The 20,044-nt window shown below is 38.7% G+C and overlaps 1 protein-coding gene and 1 long non-coding RNA gene across 2 annotated transcripts in view; both read left to right on the forward strand.

The window, feature by feature from the left end:
• The window catches only part of SLC9C1 (solute carrier family 9 member C1), a 111,959-nt gene extending 109,435 nt beyond the window's left edge, over positions 1-2,524 (forward strand). Inside the window, exons 25-26 of the mRNA XM_037056747.1 lie at positions 780-906; positions 2,454-2,524. Coding sequence (XP_036912642.1) covers positions 780-906; positions 2,454-2,524 — 198 coding nt within the window. The remainder of the gene's footprint in view (positions 1-779; positions 907-2,453) is intronic.
• Positions 2,525-2,957: 433 nt separating this feature from the next.
• On the forward strand, positions 2,958-9,886 carry LOC118993773 (uncharacterized). The gene is made up of 3 exons (XR_005067937.1): positions 2,958-3,018; positions 6,193-6,243; positions 9,765-9,886. It is a non-coding gene; the product is annotated as an uncharacterized LOC118993773 (long non-coding RNA).
• The last annotated feature ends 10,158 nt before the right edge of the window (positions 9,887-20,044 follow it).

Raw genomic sequence — 20,044 nt, forward strand, 5'->3', positions numbered from 1 at the left:
TAACCCACTCATCTACTGATGGACACTTGGGCTGCTTTCAAATCTTAGCGATGTAAATAACACTGCAATGAATTTAGGGGTGCATATATCCTTTCTAATTAGTGTTTCAGATTTCTTTGGATAAATTCCCAGAAGTGGAATCACTGGGTCATAAGGCAGATCCATTTTTAATTTTTTGAGGTAACTCCATACTGCTTTCCACAGTGGCTGCACCAGTCTGCATTGCCACCAACAGTGCAGAAGGGTTTCCCTCTCTCCACATCCTCACCAGCACTTGTTGTTTGTTGGTTTATTGGTGATAGACATTCTGACAGGTGTGAGGTGATATCTGATTGTGGTTTTAATTTTAATTGCTCTGATTACTACTCACATTGAGTATTTTTTCATATGTCCACAGACCATCTGTATGTCCTCTTTGGAGAAGGGGACCTTTGCCCATTCAGGTCCTTTGCCCATTAAGGGGAAAAAATAAAACAATCCATTGTTTTTTAAACTTTCTGATACATTAAAGAAAAAGCCTCTCTGATAATTAACTCTTGATCATTTTTCCCACTTGTACAGGAGATGAACAAAATATTTAGAAATCAATGAATGCATATGGAATGTTTACTTTTGCAAAAATGACATGTCCAGGTATTTTAAGATACCTTCTAGTATCTCATGGTGCTCTCAATGTTCAGGCACAGACATTTAGAAAGGGTCTGAAATAGTAGCATATCAGAGAAATATTGAATTGTATGATATTTACTCAGAAACTAACATACTCTGTCAACTTTTAGATACAAGGCACTGAAGATTTCACGAAGATAATGATTGTTCAGACTCCAGTTGATGTAAAAAGATTCAGAGGGAGCACTAGAAAGTATGGGTCTTCACGTCAAATGTCTGGTCCAGCAACATCGTTACGTGAGTTAGATTTCTTTGAGCAATTGAGAGCTTGCTTTTCACTTATAAAATGCCAGGTGTGTGTGTGTGTGTGTGTGTGTGTGTATATATATATATATATATTTGGAAATTGTATGCATCCTTACTAGAGTATTGAGAAATTCTTTTAATGGCCATATTTCATTTTTATGAATGAAATCAGACTGGGAACATATAAGTTAAAGTTAGAAATTATTTTATATTTCATCTATAAGAATAAACATGTAATTATCAAAAGTAATATGAAAAAATGATTAATGAGGGAATTTGTAGCTCTTCCCCATAATTAAAACACATTATATAGCAATAATAATGAAAATAGTGTTGTACTCTCTGCACAACAGAGATATAAATCATTGGAACTGAATGGATGTTTATTTATAATTTGTGTAACTGTCATATAAATTTCTCATAATAAAAATTAAATTGTAACAGGAATAATTGTTTAATAACTAATATTAAGCCATTGATTAAAAGTTGCAAAATAAGTTTTAGGTGCATTAAGAAATTGAATAATAAAGAATTAAATTGTGAAAAAAGTGATAGTAATGCAATTTTATCATTTCACTGAAGGAAAAATAATATTCTAAATTTAGAAATATAGAAATTCACTTTAAGATTCTGAGTCTCAATAAATATATTGCTAATCAAGAGAGCAGAAAGAGATAATCATAGAAGAAAGCTTTAATTGAAAACAAAATGTGGAAAAAATGTTCAACACTGCTAATATTTAAAGAAATAGAAAGTATTTATTTAGTGAGATTTTTTTAGAAAAATTATAACATCTGTTAACCAAAAAAAAATTTAGAGAATCTAGCATAAATTCTTACTTTGTTGGTATCAGTATAAATTAATAAATGTAATTTAATACAGGATTCCCCAAACTATAAAAATGTTTATATCTTTTAAGTAACATAATTTCTATTTATTTCATTATACTTCAGTGAAAAGCAATGAATAATAATAGTATAATTTCTAGACAGTTATTCTAAAAAATAAACCAAAACATGTAAAATGGTAATTGAGCATTATTTATAAAAACAGAAATTAGAAGTATTCAAAATGTCCAATGATAAATGAATGGTTAATTAAATTAATGTATCAGTCAACAATTAATTTCCCACATAGTAACTTGGAAAGGATCAATGACATAAGGCAAGTAAAAATAGCAACGATATATTAAAAAGAACATGGCGTTGCTAGTTTGAAATGAGTTATATCTTTGTTATGTTACAATTACATAACTGAGTCCATGAGGGCACACAGCGCCATTAACACATGAGTCCCCACTGACCTTCAGATTAAGCACGAACAGGATGTGGTATTGGAACCTCCACCACCTGCTTGTTTGTCAGCCACCTCCCCTCTTCACTCTACACTGAGCCGCAACAAAGTCAAAGCTGGTGGTCTCTCATTCCTGAACCTTTGCCTATTCCTTCCATTCCTTCTGCCAGGAACCCTCCAAATACCCCTCTCCTCACACCTCCCCATTCCCTGGAGCTAACCTCTTCTCATCTTTTAAATCTCAGCTTCTTCTGAAATAGTCATCACTGATAGGTCCCAAATTCACAAAACTGCATTCTCCTGTGTACTCCGGTAGCCCATTAAGCATACAGTCCCATTTCTTCATATTGTTTGTTCTGTTTGTATGTTTGATGGTCTGTCTGCTTTATTATAATATAAACTACAAAAAAAAAAACCCATGGATCTTAACATTTGCTTTCTTGTGCATCCCCATTGCTTACCAATGGACCGAGTGCTTTTGATACATATTAACATTAAAGTATTTGGGGATGGTGGAACAGTGGATGATTTTGTTTCTCTATTTTCCAAATTTTCTGCACATTTGCATAATCCTTGTAATAAAAGACTTCTAATCTTTTTTTAAAAAGCGACTCTTCTTCCCACCAACTGAGCATACCGCTAATTTCAGATCGTAGGCCCTGACTGTGAGAGATTTGAACCTGGTTTAATCTGATAATTGGACTAGTTAAAGCAGTGCTTTGTTTCAGTACTTGAACTAACACGGTCTTTCCTGAACTAGCTCTAAACACAGCGTATGAAGAAGGCCTTCGATACCAAACACCTATTGAGGTAAATTTAAAATATTCTCTTTTAAAAGTTTTATTTTGAGAAGAAAAGGATCTTGAATTTATCAAAACTATCAGTGTTTCTTGGCCCTGGCTAGTGTAGCTCAGTGGATTGAGTGAGGGCCTGCAAACCAAAGGGTCGTGGTTCGATTCCCAGTCAGGGCACATGCCTGGGTTGCAGGCCAGTTCCCAGTGGGGGACACAGGAGAGGCAACAATACATTGATATTTCTCTCTTTCTCTCCTTCCCTTCCCCTCTAAGGATAAATAAGTAAAATCTTTAAAAAATGACTTACGTTTTTAAAAAAACTATCAGTTTCCCTTATTCTGAATGATTTCACGTGCTAATCATTTTGTAGCTCTGACATGAATGCTTTGTCTTAGCACAAGGCACAGTGGAAAATGTGTGTATATTTTTTCAGTGAAAATTGTATTTATATATCTCACTTTCATGATTAAACGATCTATTCCATTGTATATTTGTCTGGGGTTTTCGGGGACCTCATAATTAGCTAAATACTCTTGTAGTAATACTCTCTGACCCCTTAGAGACTGGTGCAGCCACTGTGGAAAACAGTATGTATGTATATTTTAAGTAAATATTAGAGAAATGATAAAAACAAAGGTCAGGTGATGCCAGAGTATTTTTCTTGAACCACATTAGCACCCAGGCCCTACCAGAGAGGTGGTGTGCATGACCCTCTCCCACTTTTCCACCTCGTGCTGAAACTGTGTCTGAAGACTTGACTACCTGCTGCCTTAGCTATGCACTTGGGGTCTTCCGTCCTAGAGGCAGTTTGTCCCTGTTTTCACAATGCCTTTCACAAAGTAGGAGCTCATTAATACGTGCCCTAATCTAATCTACCCTGGATTAACCCAAATTATCCAGAAAGTCCCACCAATATTAATTAATTTCGGGGTTCACCGTGAAATTGAATTAGGTCCTCTGGGAATCTTGGGATTTTCAAAATCCCAAACTAACTTTGCCAGAAGACCCCAGATTATGAAGCACTACAGGGCGTTGGAAATGAAACTGGGGTGAAGAGAAACAGAATGAAAGTCTCTCGCAATATCTGTACCAGCCTACCTATGTACTGGATCTGAGGGAGTTCCAGATGGGATAGAGAATTTATTTTTAATCCTAGTCTTTGCCAAGCTGGTTGTGTTACTGGAGGAGATGCTAACTGTAACACCCAGAATCTGAGAAATGTCTGCTACAAATACTCAAGCCAAAAAATTTGTGTATTTGGTTGGTAAAATATGTTTACATCAAGTCCATTTGTTCTGCTTACACTAGGAATAAAACTCTGAAAACACATATTTCTTCTCCCCCAATCCCTCCTCACAAGTGTATGTTGAATGAAAGGTTGTTATAGGTTCTGTCGGGGACGTTGAAGGTGTTTTTCTCAAGTCCATTTTTAACTCAAATGTATCCAAGTTCCCTGGCCTTTAAGAGGCCAACACTCTTCTTTAATACCCAAGTTACCATCCTGAATAAAAGAAGGAAGTTCACTCCCTCCTAAAGTATTTTGGAATATTCCTGGGAAAACTTTTTCTTGAAAATTTCCTGGTTGTAGCTTGTTACCTGGAACTCTTGACCCAACAGCATAGACACTCAGAGTGTGGGTGCTGGCATGAGAAGTCTGTGTCTGCCTCCTGGTTCCATGACTTATTAGCCATGTGACCTTGGAAAAATTTTAACCTGCCTAAGTATCACTTTCCTTGTCTATAAAAAGGGGCTACTAACAGTGCCTATCTCATAGTGCTGTTGTGGAAAGAAATGGAAAGTACGTGGCACATAACAATCCATAATTTCTATTATTTTTGTTTATCCCTTCTTAACTTTGTAAGCTACTTCTCCTAACTTCTTTTGCTCTCTCTGTATTAATTTTCTTAAGAATATGTATACAGCCCTGGCTGGTGTAGCTCAGTGGATTGAGCGTGGGCCTGCGAACCACACAATCGCAGTTCGATTCCCAGTCAGGGCACATGCCTGGATTGCAGGCCAGTTCCCAGCAGGGGACTCACGAGAGGCAACCGTACATTGATATTTCTCTCCTTCTCTCCTACTGTCCTTCCATTCCTCTCTAAAGATAAATAAATAAAATCTTTAAAAAATAATAAAATAAAAGTAAGTTAGATGTGAAAAAAGAAGAAATAAAAAAAACTTTATAAACAAACAAACAAAAAAGAATATGGATACAGTCACCTCCCCCCTAATTCTCTCAACACATTTGCTACTAAAGACTAGGAAGTAACAGAGGGAGATTGCAATAAAAAATAATGTAGAGGAGAGTTAAAATAAAATATTAGATGGTTTCTGGATCCCACTGATTAGGCCTTTCTCCTCCATCCTGGCCAGCTGCCCTGCTTCTAGGGTTAGCTTAGGAGCATATTTTACAGAATGGAAGGAAGAGTCAAGGATGATAATGCTCTCCCTGTACACGTGCCCCCAACGTGCTGCTTTTCCATAACTAAAAAAAATTTGATTGTGTGATGGTTGTTAATACAGAAGAAGTAGTGTGACGGCGACAGACAGTCCATCAACTAGTACGACATATAGAAAAGATCCTCAAATTGCATGACTAAGTAGACCTTTTCCTCCCTGATGGGGTCCTGGCTGTGTTTCCAGACCACTTGCTCCCCACTTCCCCCAAATCCCTTTCCCTCTACCCACCACCCCTGAAGGTGGCTTTACCTTTCCACAATGAAAAGGCTTGTCACAATGTCAAGCAGCTCCTTACAAAATGTTTTGGTCCCCAAGACAGCACACCGTGCTGCCACCACCAGAAGTCCCAGTTCTTGGTCTTCTGCTCTACAGACCAGATTTTTTTTTAAGACTAGCTGTATTTTTGTTAAGATTTTATTTATTTATCTTTAGAGAGGAAGGGAAGGAGAGAGGAGAGAAATATCAATGTATGGTTGCCTCTCGTGAGTCCCCCACTGGGGACTGGCCTGCAACCCATGCATGTGCCCTGGCTGGGAATCGAACCACGATCTTATGGTTCGCAGGCCCGTGCTCAATCCACTGAGCTACACCAGCCAGGGCTCTAAAGACCAGATTTGAGACCAGCCCTGCTTTATGTATCTGACTCTTATTAACAGTCTCAAATTTTGACTATTATCTCCTATCTTAATTTCAGATGAAACGACCTGAAGAAATACTTCAGAGCATCAAGGAGGAGATGAACACCAATGAAGACACCTAGAATAAACTAGATGAAAGTCTGGTAAGCTGCCACGATTTCCTCAGCATGATTGGGAACATGCCTGTGCCTGGAGTTTGATACAGATCAAATCCAGATGTTCATTTGCGCTTTGTGTGATAGTGTGAATTATATACCACTTTCCACTAGTCAGTACTTCAAAATGATCGTGTCCACTAACTAGTTGCTTCTAAGACATTATTTCTCAATTCTAATTTGGAAAATTAACTCTTAAATAAGATTTCTTAATCTAGATTTCTGAGAACTTTATAGACTCTCAGTTTCCCCTCCATATTCTACTAAATCACATGCACCACTGGCTGCTCCCAATTCAGCAGTTCATTTTTTGGGTCATCATGTACTGTGGAAGATGTAAACAGGCAATAATTATGACAAATTTATGTTCTAGTTGAGGAGGCAAAACATACTAGAAGACGATTATGTACCAATACAAGATACACTGTGGATAGTGCCAACCTAAGTTACAGGAATTCAAAAAAGAAATAACTGGCTATATTGAGCACGAGCAGAGTCTTTGTGGAGAGAGGAAAAGGGTGTTCAGAGAGAGGACACAAGAGAGCAAGACTTTAGGGGAACAATGAATAGACCAGTCTGGTGGTTGCTCAAATGTGGCATCTGTGGGGAAATATTTGTATATATAAGTGCTTTATGTGACTATGTTACACAGAGCATACCACTGGGTTTAAAAATGACCTTCAGATAAATTGTTTTATCTTCATTAAAAAATGTTAACCCTTGAACGCCAATTCTTATGATAATACATGAAAAGAATAACAATACACTATGAAAATATTTGCAAGAATTATTTACAATAAGATTCATATATTTACCTTGGAAAAATGCATACAAAATGATAAGGAAAACACTGATTTTGATAGGCAAACTTACGAACTACCAATTCAGGGAAGAGACAATGCCCAAAATGGGAAAAAATTAGAAATGCAAAATTAAATAAAAATAACATTAATATTTGCTTTTAAAACTTTTTTATTTTTAATATATTTTAATTTGAACTTTAAAATTTTATTTAATTATTGTTCAAGTACAGTCTTCTGTTTTTTACTCTCATCCCAGCCCACCTCCCCAGTGCTCCCCACCTCCTTCCCATTTCCACCCCTTTTAGTTTTTGTCCATGTGTCCTTTATACTTGTTTCTGTGAATCCTTCCCCTTTTCCCCTGAAGTTCCCTCCCCTCTCCCCTCTGGTCCCTGTCAGCCTGTTCTCTATTTCAGTGTCTTTGGTTACATTTTGCTTGCTTGTTTGTCTTATTGTTTAGGTTCCTGTTAAAGGTGAGATCATATGGTATTTGTCTTTCACTGTCTGGATTATTTCACTCAGCATAATGCTTTCCAGTTCCATCCATGCTGTTGCAAGGACATACAGAGGATCCAGAGACACAGGAAAAGATGCTTAATATCACTAGCTATCAGAGAGATGCAAATTAAAACCACAATGAGATACCACTTTATACTGGTCAGAATGGCCATCATAAACAAAGCAACAAACAACAAGTGTTGGAGAGGTTTTGGTGAAAAGGGGACCCTAGTTACCCTAGTTCACTGTTAGTGGGATGGCAGACTGGTACAACCACTATGGAAAACAGTATGGAATTTTCTCAGAAAACTAAAAATGGACCTGCGTTTTGACCCAGCAATTCCACTGCTAGGATTATATCCTAAGAACCCTGAAATATCAATCTAAGAGAACCTATACACCCCAATGTTCATAGCAGCACAACTTATAATAGCCAAGAGCTGGAAGCAACCTAGGTGCCAGTCAGTAAATGAATGGATCAAAAAATTGTGGTATATTTACACAATGGAATTCTACGCAGGTCCATTTGCAAGAAAAGAAGGAGCTCCTACCCTTTGTAACAGCATGGATGGAACTGGAAAGCATTATGTTTTTTTTTAACTTTTAAAGTATACCTTTCAGGGGCAGATTGGCAGAGGGGTGTTTCTGTGAACATTTTCTTTTTAAATTAACAATTTTTATTCAGTAATAACATCTATTTCTTTTGAAATTTATAAAAATAGAGTGATGCTTATTTTCTCACCTTTTCTAGTTGACGAGTAAAAGGAATTTATGTCAAAAGTCATAAAAATGCTCACACATTTGACTCAGTGATTTTGCATCTAGTAATCAATCCAAAGAGAGTATTCCAAAGCATTACAGTAGCCATATGTGCCAAATGTCCAGTACACTGCTATTTCTAATGGTAAGAAGTTAAAAAGAGCCCAGTGTCCAACAATAAGAAAGTATACAATTTCATTAAAGAACATCATCCATTCCACTGCTAGGAGTATATCCTAAGAACCCTGAAACACCAATCCAAAAGAACCTATGCACCCCGATGTTCATAGCAGCACAATTTACAATAGCCAAGAGTTGGAAGCAACCTAAATGCCCATCGGTCAATGACTGGATCAAAAAACTATGGTACATTTACACAATGGAATTCTATGCTGCAGAAAGGAAGGAGGAGCTCCTACCCTTTGCAACATCATGGATGGAACTGGAAAGCATTATGCTGAGCGAAATAAGCCAGGCAGTGAAAGACAAATACCATATGATATCACCTTTAACAGGAATGTAAACAACAAAACAAACAAGCAAGCAAAATGTAACCAAAGACACTGAAATACAGAATGTGCTGACAGGGTCCAGAGGGTAGAGGGGAGAGAAGCACAGAGTAAAAGGGGATAGACTCACATGAATAAGTATGAAGGACACATGGACAATAACTAAGATGGGGGGGCGGAGATAGGAGGGGGTGGGGAGCACTGGGGGGGCAGGGCTGGGAATACAAGAAAGAAAACTGTACTTGAACAAAAATTAAATAAAAAAAAAAAGAACATTGTCCATACAAGGAAATATCATACAACTGTTAAAAAGATTGGTTGTGTAGTCTGATGTAAAATGCAAAAGAAGGCAAAACTGTACATACAACAATTTTAAAGTAAGAAAGATCGGAAAAGATAAATCCAAATGACTCAATGACTCACTTTGGTGTTAGAAAGGTGAGAACACAGATAGTTTTGTTTACCTCTTTTATTTATATGGTTATATTACTCATATAATAAAAACATGGCTGTAAAATTACTAAGTATTATTGAAATATAAATTACCTGAAGGTTGAATGTTCCTTTACATTCAGCATTCACAGTGCCAGGAATGGGAATGGGAATAGCCAAAGCAGAAACTCAATGAGTGAGAATGGGTCGAGTCAATTTTTCCCACATGGAAAATCCTCCTTCTGATAACCCATTACTTACTTCCCCTGTCCAGCTCCACAGACCCCATTGGCTTCTCAGACTCTGACTGTCGGTTTAAATCATGCTACCTTACTTCTGGTTCATGAACAGCATGACTGACTTACATTCACTTGCTCACCTTCCTTGGTTGACCTCAGTGTAATGTTCATGTAGGAATGAAACTGACCTAAACATCCTGTTTAGGTCAGTGTTGAAATATTCCAAGATCTTTTGCATTTGTTTGTGTTTTTTTTCTTCCCACTTCTGTTAGGAACGGTTGACAAGACTGTTTTGAAGATCGAAGCACATATTTGCTGTTAAGAGATGCCACCTGTTTTTAAACATATGTCCCTACATCAAGAGGGAGCGACTTCAAGATGGATCTTGTGTGGATGTTCTTGGTGCCACGTGGAAAGAAGTTTGGATGGTGGAACCACTTCTTTGAAAATATCTTTTGCAAAATTTCCTTAATTTAAAACATCTATTACTTTAAATACATAAACAACTCAAAAATTTTAGAGTGAGTTTTAGTTTTAGAGCCAGAAAATAAGGTTATGCCATCTAGATATTTTGTCTATTGCTCTTGGAGCAAAAAATGGTCTCACTCTATGAAAAATAAAATATTATTTATTAAAATGTAGTTGAAATGTTTGCTCTTGAACCAAGTATTGAGTTTTATCATTCACTGTACTTCACCTATCTTGAGTGTGCTTGGTGAGTTGAAATAATAAAGAATGGAAACTGATTTAGACCAAATCATAGGACTCAGACTTAAGTGAACCTTCCAGGGTTTGACATTATATTTACACAATGAGCACAATGCCTGGCACGTATTTTTTAAATAGGCTTAACAGTTAAGAATTGTTGTGTGCTTTCTGTATGCTGGATGCTATGCAGTTACTATACAGTTAAATGCTATAGTTACAAGCTTATGTAATCTTCACAACAAGCACATAAGTACTGTTCTACCCAAGTAACAAAAGAGTAAAGCAAAAAAAAAAAGTGTAATTTGCTGAAAACTTCACAGCTACTAAGAAGCAGGGCACAGATTTGATAACAGAGCAGAGATTTTATAATACCTAATCAGCTGTTATATTATGTAGCCTTCCAGCATAGTCAGTACTAAATAAGTATATGCAAAATTCATAAAAATTTAAATATATGTCTTCAGAATGATTCTGTCACAAGAGGTCAGGAAATCTAAATGCTATTCCCAACTTTGTTCTTGCTGCAACTGATGGTAAGCACATTTTCAGAAGTCAAGTGTAGAGACTCCACTCACAAAATGTCCTTGTGGAGTAGACAGGGTGGTTTGTTCTCACTGGGAAAGCCAAATCAAACTGGTGCAACTTTTCTCTAAAATTAACCTCAACCCATTTTTTGCCCTAGGGATAATTACATAGTAGATCTTTCAGTGTTTGAGGGATCCTGTCAATGAGTATCCTTCCTTTCCAGAGTTCTGAACCAACTGAAAATTAAAACAAAGGGTTAGACCTTTAGTGTCCAAAGATCACTAAACACACAACCACACACACAACCACACGCACATCTTTATTAATGACTAAGCTAACAGAGAATACGGTTGCCTCCTGACCTCCCAAATTGGACAGATTGACTACAGTAGACGTTTATCATTAAGTTTACTGCATAGCTGAGAATAGCAGAAAACACAATTTTTATTTTAATATATTTTATTGATTATGCTATTACAGTTGTCCCATATTTTCCTCTCCTTCACACGCCACCACCCTGCACCGCCCCTCCCACCATCATTCCTCCACCTTATTTCATGACCATGGGTCATACATATAAGTTCTTTGGCTTTCCATTTCCCATGTTACTCTTAACTGCCCCCTGTCTATTTTGCATCTACCATTTATGCTTCTTATTTCCTGTACATTTTCCCCCATTTTCCCTACTCCTTCTCCCTACCTATAACCCTCCATGTGATCTCTATTTCTGTGATTTTGTTACTGTTCTAGATGTTTGCTTAGTTTGTTTTTGTTTTTTAGGTTCTCTTGTTGATGGTTGTGAGTTTGTTGTCATTTAACTGTTTGTGTTTTTTATCTCCTTTTTCTTAGATAAGTCCCTTTAACATTTCACATAATAAGGGCTTGGTGATGATGAAGTCCTTTAACTTGACCTTATCTGAGAAGCATTTTATCTGGCCTCCCATTCTGAAGGATAGGTTTGCTGGGTAGAGTAATCTTGGATGTAGGTCTTTGCCTTTCATGACTTTGAATACTTCTTTCTAGCCCCTTCTTGCCTGCAAGGTTTCTTTTGAGAAATCAGCTGATAGTCTTATGTGAGAACTCCTTTGTAGGTAACTATCTCCTTTTCTCTTGCTGCTATTAAGATTCTCTCCTTATCTTTAATCTTGTCTAATGCAGATATGATGTGCCTTGGTGTGTGCTTCCTTGGGTCCAACTTCTTTGGGACTCTCTGAGGTTCCTGAACTTCCTGGAAGTCTGTTTCCTTTGCCAGATTGGGGCAGTTTTTTCATTATTTGTTCAAATAAGTTTTAAATTTCTTGGTCTTCCTCTTCTCCTTCTGGTACCCTTATGATTCAGATGTCAAAACATTTAAAGTTGTCCCAGAGTTTCCTAAGCCTCTCCTCATTTTTTTTTTGGAATTTTTTTGTCTTCAGTCTGTTCTGATTGAATGTTTATTTCTTCCTTCTGCTCCAAACTGTTGATTTGGGTCCCAGTTTCCTTCCTGTCACCGTTGCTTCTCTGTACATTTTCCTTTATTTCATTTTTAATAGATTTTACTTATTCCTCTATTTTACAACCATATTCAACCATTTGTGTGAGCATCCCAATTACCAGTGTTTTGAACTCTGCATCTGAGAGGTTGACTGTCTCTTCATCGCCTAGTTGTATTTTTTCTGGGGCTTTGATCTGTTCTTTCATTTGGGCCTTTTTTCTCTTTTTTTGGTTTGGAGTGCCTGTTACCTAGTAAGGGGTGGAACCTTAGGTATTTTCCAGCATGGGCAACCAAGCTATTCAATATTCTGGCAGCTCTGTTTATTTTTTTGTTTTTAAATTTGTTGTTGTCTTCCTTTTGGTGTGTGAGGAGGCAAAGTGTATATACCTATGCCTCCATCTTGGCCAGATAGAAAACACAAAATTTCAAAGTGCAATTTCTCTTCAAAAATAAATCAGGAAGAAGTGGCTGGAAAAAAATATCCAGATTCTTCCAAATTCATCGACGTGGTCAACTGCACCTGAACAGAAAGGAGGAGGTTCTGTCTGACTCAGCATGATAGGGCAACGGAGAGTAAAGCCCTGAATCTGGAACAAGACGCCAGGAGGGAGAAGTTCTCTTCACCATAGTAGTTGTCAGTCACAGAGCGCTCAGTAGGCAGCAGACCCTCTTCTGAGGGTTTTGCCTGCATTAGCTTGGGCAATTACCCCATGACCTTTAGGAGGTGAGTACTATCATTGCCCCATTTCACAGAGAAAGTAATGAAGTTGAACAAATTCAGATCCATTGCTCAAAGTCAATGTTAGATGTAATGACACTGGGACTCAAATCCCCTAAGCACATTCAATATAATTTGAAATGATGTTTAAGTTCCCTCAAGTTTGTTTTGGATATCTAAGCCATTGGAGAAGCGAAGGATGCTCACCAGAAATGGTAGTCACTGTCAGTGTCTGACTAGGTTTGTGTCCTGGAGTGTAAACATTGTCATCTAGGGAAAGAATCCTAAACAAGGCACTGAGATATGAAATAATCAGCAGTATGTATGCTGTATACCAGCCCTCATAAACAGGATACAGTAACGCCCAGGTCTCTTCCTTCAACTGGGAAAATGTCATGCACAGACTTTGGCCTGAGGAGGGCACTCAGCCCATGTCAATTTGACTCATCTGAGGAATCCCACTCATTTGTCCACCAAGCCCAGAAGACTGTCTGCTTTGAAAAGTTTTAAATAAAAGGCTTCCCTTAGTCCTTTGATTTTTGGAATGTTTTCTTTTTTAAATTTAGCTTTTAACTTTCACAGTAATTAAAACTAGTTTTCATTTTCCCCCAGATAGTTAATGTTCTATATTCGATGTTAACCTTACTAAGGAGAAACAGGAAACTTTACAAAGAGAGGTATTCTTTCCAAGGGCTGTTCACAGTCCAAACAATGACAGGGAGATGCTAGAGCATCCTCCTGCCAGTTACATCCTGAGAAGCCCTCTCAGTGAGCTAAAGAAATTCCTATTGTATTTTCAAACAGTCGCCCTACCATAAAATAACTCTCTGTGTCATTATTGCTTCTGGCGAGTCAGTGGAGCTATATGATAACGTTCCCACCAGGAAAGAAACCCCAGCCCCAACGTTTACTTAGAGAGATGCTGGAACTCTGCTGCTTCCTCCTCTTTAAAACCAAACGCTCCTTAATAGAGAATATCAGTAATTAATTATCACAAGTTTCAGACACAAATTAGGCAATTTCTCTGACATTAGGCAAGATTCCTATCAACTCATATTCGGCACCAGGAGTAAATAGTTAAAAAGTACTCGTATACTCGCGAAGACTTCTCAACACTGTCCACTACGCAGTCTCCATTGTCTCTGTGCACTTTCTGGAGGGAAGTAGGGTAGGGAAGTCTCAGCTAAGCTTTTTGATTCCTGCTTCTAAAAAAAAACTTTTAAATAAACCAGTCATTTTCCTGTCATAAAATGTACCAAAAGCATTATCCAATGCATGAATAGCTCTCCCAGCTTCCTTCTCTAATCACAAAAATCTAAAAAGGAGTAGGCTAGAGCTGGATTGGTGCCATCCAGTTCTCTGAGGCTGAAGGAGCTCAGAGTCCCTTAACTGAAAGGCCTCGAACCTGCCTTGGCAGCTGAGTCCAGCTGCAAGTTTGAAAACCACTCCGAATCTGGGAAACCATAACATACTCCAAACACACAAACAGCGTTTCAGCCTTTCCAGAGACACTGGAGTGACGTAAATCAGAGTTCAAAACCAGGCTTATTTTTGCACAGACACTTATTAAACAGGACAATGACTAGATAGACAAGGCCCACACCCTGTTTGAGCTCATCCTCCAGCTCTCTCGCTTACTACTGAGGAGGTGTCCTTGAGTAAGTTACTTTACTTCTATGAGCCTGGGTAGAATTCATTCCAAAGAATTCTTGCATGAGCAGATGAGAAATTGTATCTAAAGCATTTAACACACGGTATGCATTATAGAAAGCTCTCAACAAATGGTTATTCTGATTGTACCTATTATTCTATGATCTTGGAGGTATAGCAAAACAGTCTGCACTGGCCATTAATTCTTTAGAGTAATGCCAAAGGACAGGAAAGTAAATTTAAAAATTCTAGCTCAAATTTTCTCTAATTTCACCATTAGCTGCTTACAGACATCCAGGCTTTTATTTCCAATTCAACTTATGTAATTTTCTCCTAATTATTAGGCACTGGGGAGAATAAAGAAAGGATGTAAGAATCAAAGATTTGTTACTTTGGCTTCTTTGTGTGGGGGTTATGCATTGCTATACTTTCCCTTGTGGAGCAGAAGTAGATTGTTTAGTCCAGAGACAGTTTCACAGCAATAAATGTATGTAGTCTAAATGTACTGCTCTTTCCCACCACCTTACACAATCACACGAAATGTTCATGGTTAGCGAGTGAACTGGATCTCAGAAGGGACGTAGCCACATTCTTGGGCAGAAAAGAGCCAGTGAGAGTGTGGATTTAGGCTTGGAAGATGGCGGTGAGACAGGTGGGAGCAGAGTCCACCTCCCCTGCACACGGGTGGAACACCTAGCTGATCTTCTGAGGAACAGAGCGAACAGCCACCAGTATCCCAGCATACATGAAGATTGGAGACCAAAAATTGTAGAGGTCATTGAAAAATCAGACAGTAAGGAGAGTGCTTCCCGACAATAAACTTCCCGGTTCCAGCGTGGGGACCAGGGCGGCTGCAGCCCCAGGTCTGGCACCCACCAGGTCTGCCGCAGGGCTCTTGGGGAAAGAGCTGAGTCAATAGTTCCCTCCCCCGAGACAAGGTTTAAGTAGCACCAGGATGGACCTGATTGCTTAAAGTGGCAGGGGGCAATAAGGACGAAATGGTAAACACACAGATGCTGTGTGCACCTGCTGAGACTGTGGACGCTGGCTGGGGAGTGTTGGGCCCTGATGGACCCTGACCTGGTCAGTCCGCAGTCTGGTTGGAGAGGTGGGCTGGATGAGAGGCCAGGCCCTTTAGTGGAGTGTCAAGCTTGAGCAGGAAGAATTTTTCAAAAAAGAAAAAGTGAAAAAAGAGGCATTCGGTGGCTGTTTGGGGAACTCTCCTGCAGCAGCCACCCCGGCCTCTGCTCCCCTAACCTTGCCCAGCTGTGCGGCGCTCCTGAAGTGGCACAGAAGGCCCTGCGCTCACACCCGAAGCCCCACGGAGTGTGGCTTCCTGTCCCGCCAAACCCACAGGCCCGGGATTAGGGCACCTGACCCCACCGCCCAGAGACCCTGAGCACTCAACCACTGAGCGGGGGGCGGGGTGGGGGGTAGCAGCAGAGGCACACACCTGCATCCACAGTGGCAGCCACAGTGGCAGCCGTACCCTGCAGGGCTGACTGGCTCTCCAACAGGAGGGCGGAGATGCCCCCTGCAAAGGAGAACTGCAGGGCTCAGGGAGTCATCAATCCCCCAAAAGACCTAACTCAGGGAGGGCGAGAGCTGAATTCACCTGAAGGGGTGCTGAGAGTCCCTAGCATCTAGGACAGCAAAGAATGAGAAGGTGCTGTGTGACTTGCCCCAACTGGTGCGCCTCAGGGACAGCACAGCTGGTGGACTGAAGGTCTAGGCTGGGTACAGGGAACTGGGGGCCCAGCAGTGAACTGAGGAACTGGGCTAGGGGCTGGGTGAGTGGAGCTCAGGAAGGGAGAAAAGTGAAACCAATACCCCCTCAGTCTGCTGCAGCCAGGAAGACCAGCAGAAGTAATTTTTTTCTTTTAACTCCTTCTTCCTTTCTTTCCTTCTTTCTTTTTTTATTCCTTCTTCCCTTCTCCCTTTCTTTGGGATCAAGGAGACTGCACTGCTGAATCACACAGGTATTCTACCACAGAAGTTCACATCATAAACCCAGGGAGTCAGAACAGATCAACTTAAGAAGCAGAGGCTAACAAGAAGAGTCTCACAAACAATGGGAAGACAAAGAAACAATCACCAAATGAAAGGAAAGGAGGAAGCCTCAGAAAGAATGTTAGATGAAATAGGGCTAGTCAAATATCAGATATTGAGTTCAGCAATGGTTATAAGGAAGCTCAATGAGGTCATAGAGAACTACCAAAAACTATGGGGAAACTACAGTGAACTCACTGCAAATTATATCAATGTGAAAAGAGAAATAGAAACTATCAACAAGGACCAAGAGGAAATGAAGAATACAATTTCTGAACTGAATAACACAGTAGAAGGAGTCAAAAGCAGGCTAGATGGAGCAGAGATAGGATCAGCAAGCTGCAGGATAAGGTGGGAAAAATGAACAGGAAGAGCAAGAAAAGGAAAAGGGGCTCAGAAAGAATGAAGAGGGATTAAGGGAAATGTAGGACAACATGAAACATAATAATATCCATATAATAGGGATACTAGAAGGAGAAGAAGACCAAGTGATAGAAAACTTATCTGAAAAAGTAATGATGGAAAACTCCCCTAACTGGATGAGAGAAAAAGTCACACAAACCCAGGAAACACAGAGAGTCCCAATTAAGAGGAATCCAAAGAGGCCCACTTAAAGACACATCATCCTTAAAATGGCAAAATTTCAAGATAAAGAGAGAATCTTAAAGGCAGCAAGGGAAAACAGGAAGTAACATACAAGGGAGCCCTGATAAGCTAAGCAGCTGACTTCTCAGTGGAAATGCTCCAAGCCAGAAGGGAATAGCAAGACGTATTTCAAGTAATGAGAGCCAGAGGCCTGCAACCAAAACTAGTTTACCCAGCAAGGCTCTCAATTAAAATGGAAAGCCAAATAAAAAGCTTCCCAGAAAAAGAAGCCTCAAAGAATATACCTCCTCCAAACCAGCTCTGCAGTAGATGCTAAATGGATTTGCTTTAAGAACAGGAAGAAAAATAGTGAAAGAGAGAGGAACATGGGTACAAAAAAATGGCAATGAATAAGTACCTATCAATAATGACCTTAAATGTAAACAAATTAAGTGCCCCAATCAAAAGACACAGAATAGCTGAATGGATTAAAAGACATGACCCAGACATGCGCTGCCTACAAGATACCCACCTCAGAACAAAAGACCTACACAGACTGAAAGTGAAGGGCTGGAAACACATATCTCAAACAAATGGACAGAAAAAAAAGCCAGGGTAGCAATACTCATATTGGACAAAATAGACTTCAAAAAAAGAGCCATAAAAAGAGACCCAGAGGTCACTCATAATACTTAAGGGAAAAATTCATCAAGAAGAGAAAAACATTGTAAATATATATGCACCCAACATAGGAGCACCCAAATACATAAGGAAATCTTGGGGGACTTGAAGAAAGATATTTACAGCAACACAATTATAGTAGGGGATTTCAACACCCCACTGTCAAAAATGGACAGGTCTTCCAAACAAAATATCAACAAAGATGTTGTGGCATTGAAAAATGTCATAGATCAAATGAACTTAACTGATTATATATATAAAGCCTTTCATCCCAAAGTAGCAAAATACACATTCCTTTCAAATACCTTGGAGCACATGGAACATTTTCAAAGATAGACCACATGATAGGACACAAAACAAACCTTAACAAATTCAAGAAAATTGAAATTATGTGAAGCATTTTCTCCAACCACAGGGGCTGAAACTAGAAACCAACCCCGAGGGAAAAAAACCCCAAAAGACTCAAATTCATGGAAATAAAATACTATGCTATTAAACAATGAATGGGTCAAGAATAAGATTAGGGAAGAAATAAAAAAGTTTCTGGAGACTAAAAAAATGAACTCACAACAACCCAAAACTTATAGGACACACAGAAGGCAGTCTTGAGAGGGAAGTTCAAAGCAATACAGGCTTACCTAAAAAAGATAGAAACATTTCAAATAAACAACCTAACCCTATGCCTACAAGAACTTGAGAAACGACAACAGAGACAGCCCAGAGCAAATAGAAGGAAGGAAATAACCAAGATCAGAGCAGATTTAAATGACATAGGGACTAAAAGCACAATTCAAAGGATCAATAAATCCAGGAGCTGGTTCTTTGAAAGATAAACAAAATCGACAAAACTTTAAGCAGGCTCATCAAGAAAAAAAGAGAGAGGACCCAAATAAACACAATCAGAAATGAAAGAGGAGAGATTTCAACTGATACCAAAGAAATGCAAAGGATTGTAAGAAATTACTACAAAGAACTATATGCCAAAAAAATTGAAAACCTAGGTGAAATGAACAAATTTCTAGGTAAATACAATCTTCCAAAAGTCAATGAAGAAAAAGCAGAAAGCCTAAACAGACCAATAATAGCTGATTAAATTGAAACAGTAATCAAAAAGCTTTCAACACACAAAAGCCCTAGACCAAATGGTTTCACAGGAGAATTTTACAAAGAATTTAAGGAAGAGGTAACCCCCATCCTCCACAGATTATTCCAAAAAATTCAAGAAGATGGAAGACTCCCAAACTCTTTATATGGAGCCAGTATAATCCTAATCCCAAAACCAGATAAAGACATGATAAAGACATTACAAAGAAGTAAAACTTCAGGCCAGTATTGCTGATGAACATAGATGCTAAAATCCTCAACAAAGTATTGGCAAACTGCATCCAGAAATACGTTAAAGAGATCATATACCTTGACCAAGTGGGAATCATCCCAGGGATGCAAGGACGGTACAATATTCTCAAATCAATAAACATAATACCACATAAATGAAAAATAAGAAAAAATCACACGATCATATCAATAGATGTGGAAAAAGCATGTGATAAGGAACAGCATCCATTTATGATAAAAACACTTAGCAAAGTGGGAATAAAGGGAGCATTCCTTAACATAATAAAGGAATTTCATATATGAAATACCTACAGCCAACATCATACTCAATGGGTGAAAACTTAGAGCTTTCCTGCTAAGATCAGGAACAAGACAAGGATGCCTGCTTTCACCACTCCTATTCAACATAGTACTGGAAGTCCTAGCCACAGCAATCAGACAAGAAAAAAAAAGGCATCCAAATTGGGAAGGAGGAAGTAAAACCATCATTGTTTGCAAATGACATGATAGTGTACATAGAAAATTCTATAGACTCCACCAAAAAAACTACTTGACCTAATAAATGAATTTGACAAAACAGTGGGATACAATGTCAATATCCAGAAATCAAAGGCATTTTTGTATACCAGCAGTGAAATATCAGAAACAGATATCAGGGAAAAATTCCATTTGATATAGCAACAAGAAAAATAAAATACCTAGGAATAAACCTAACCAAGGAGGTAAAAGACCTGTACTCAGAAAACTATACAACATTAAAGAAAGAAATTAGGGAAGACACAAACAAATGGAAGCATATACCATGTTCATGGATTGGAAGAATTAAC

Source organism: Sturnira hondurensis, unplaced genomic scaffold (genome assembly GCF_014824575.4).
Source record: "Sturnira hondurensis isolate 20B ecotype Veracruz unplaced genomic scaffold, ASM1482457v3 Scaffold0000880, whole genome shotgun sequence".
Lineage (NCBI taxonomy): Eukaryota > Metazoa > Chordata > Mammalia > Chiroptera > Phyllostomidae > Sturnira > Sturnira hondurensis.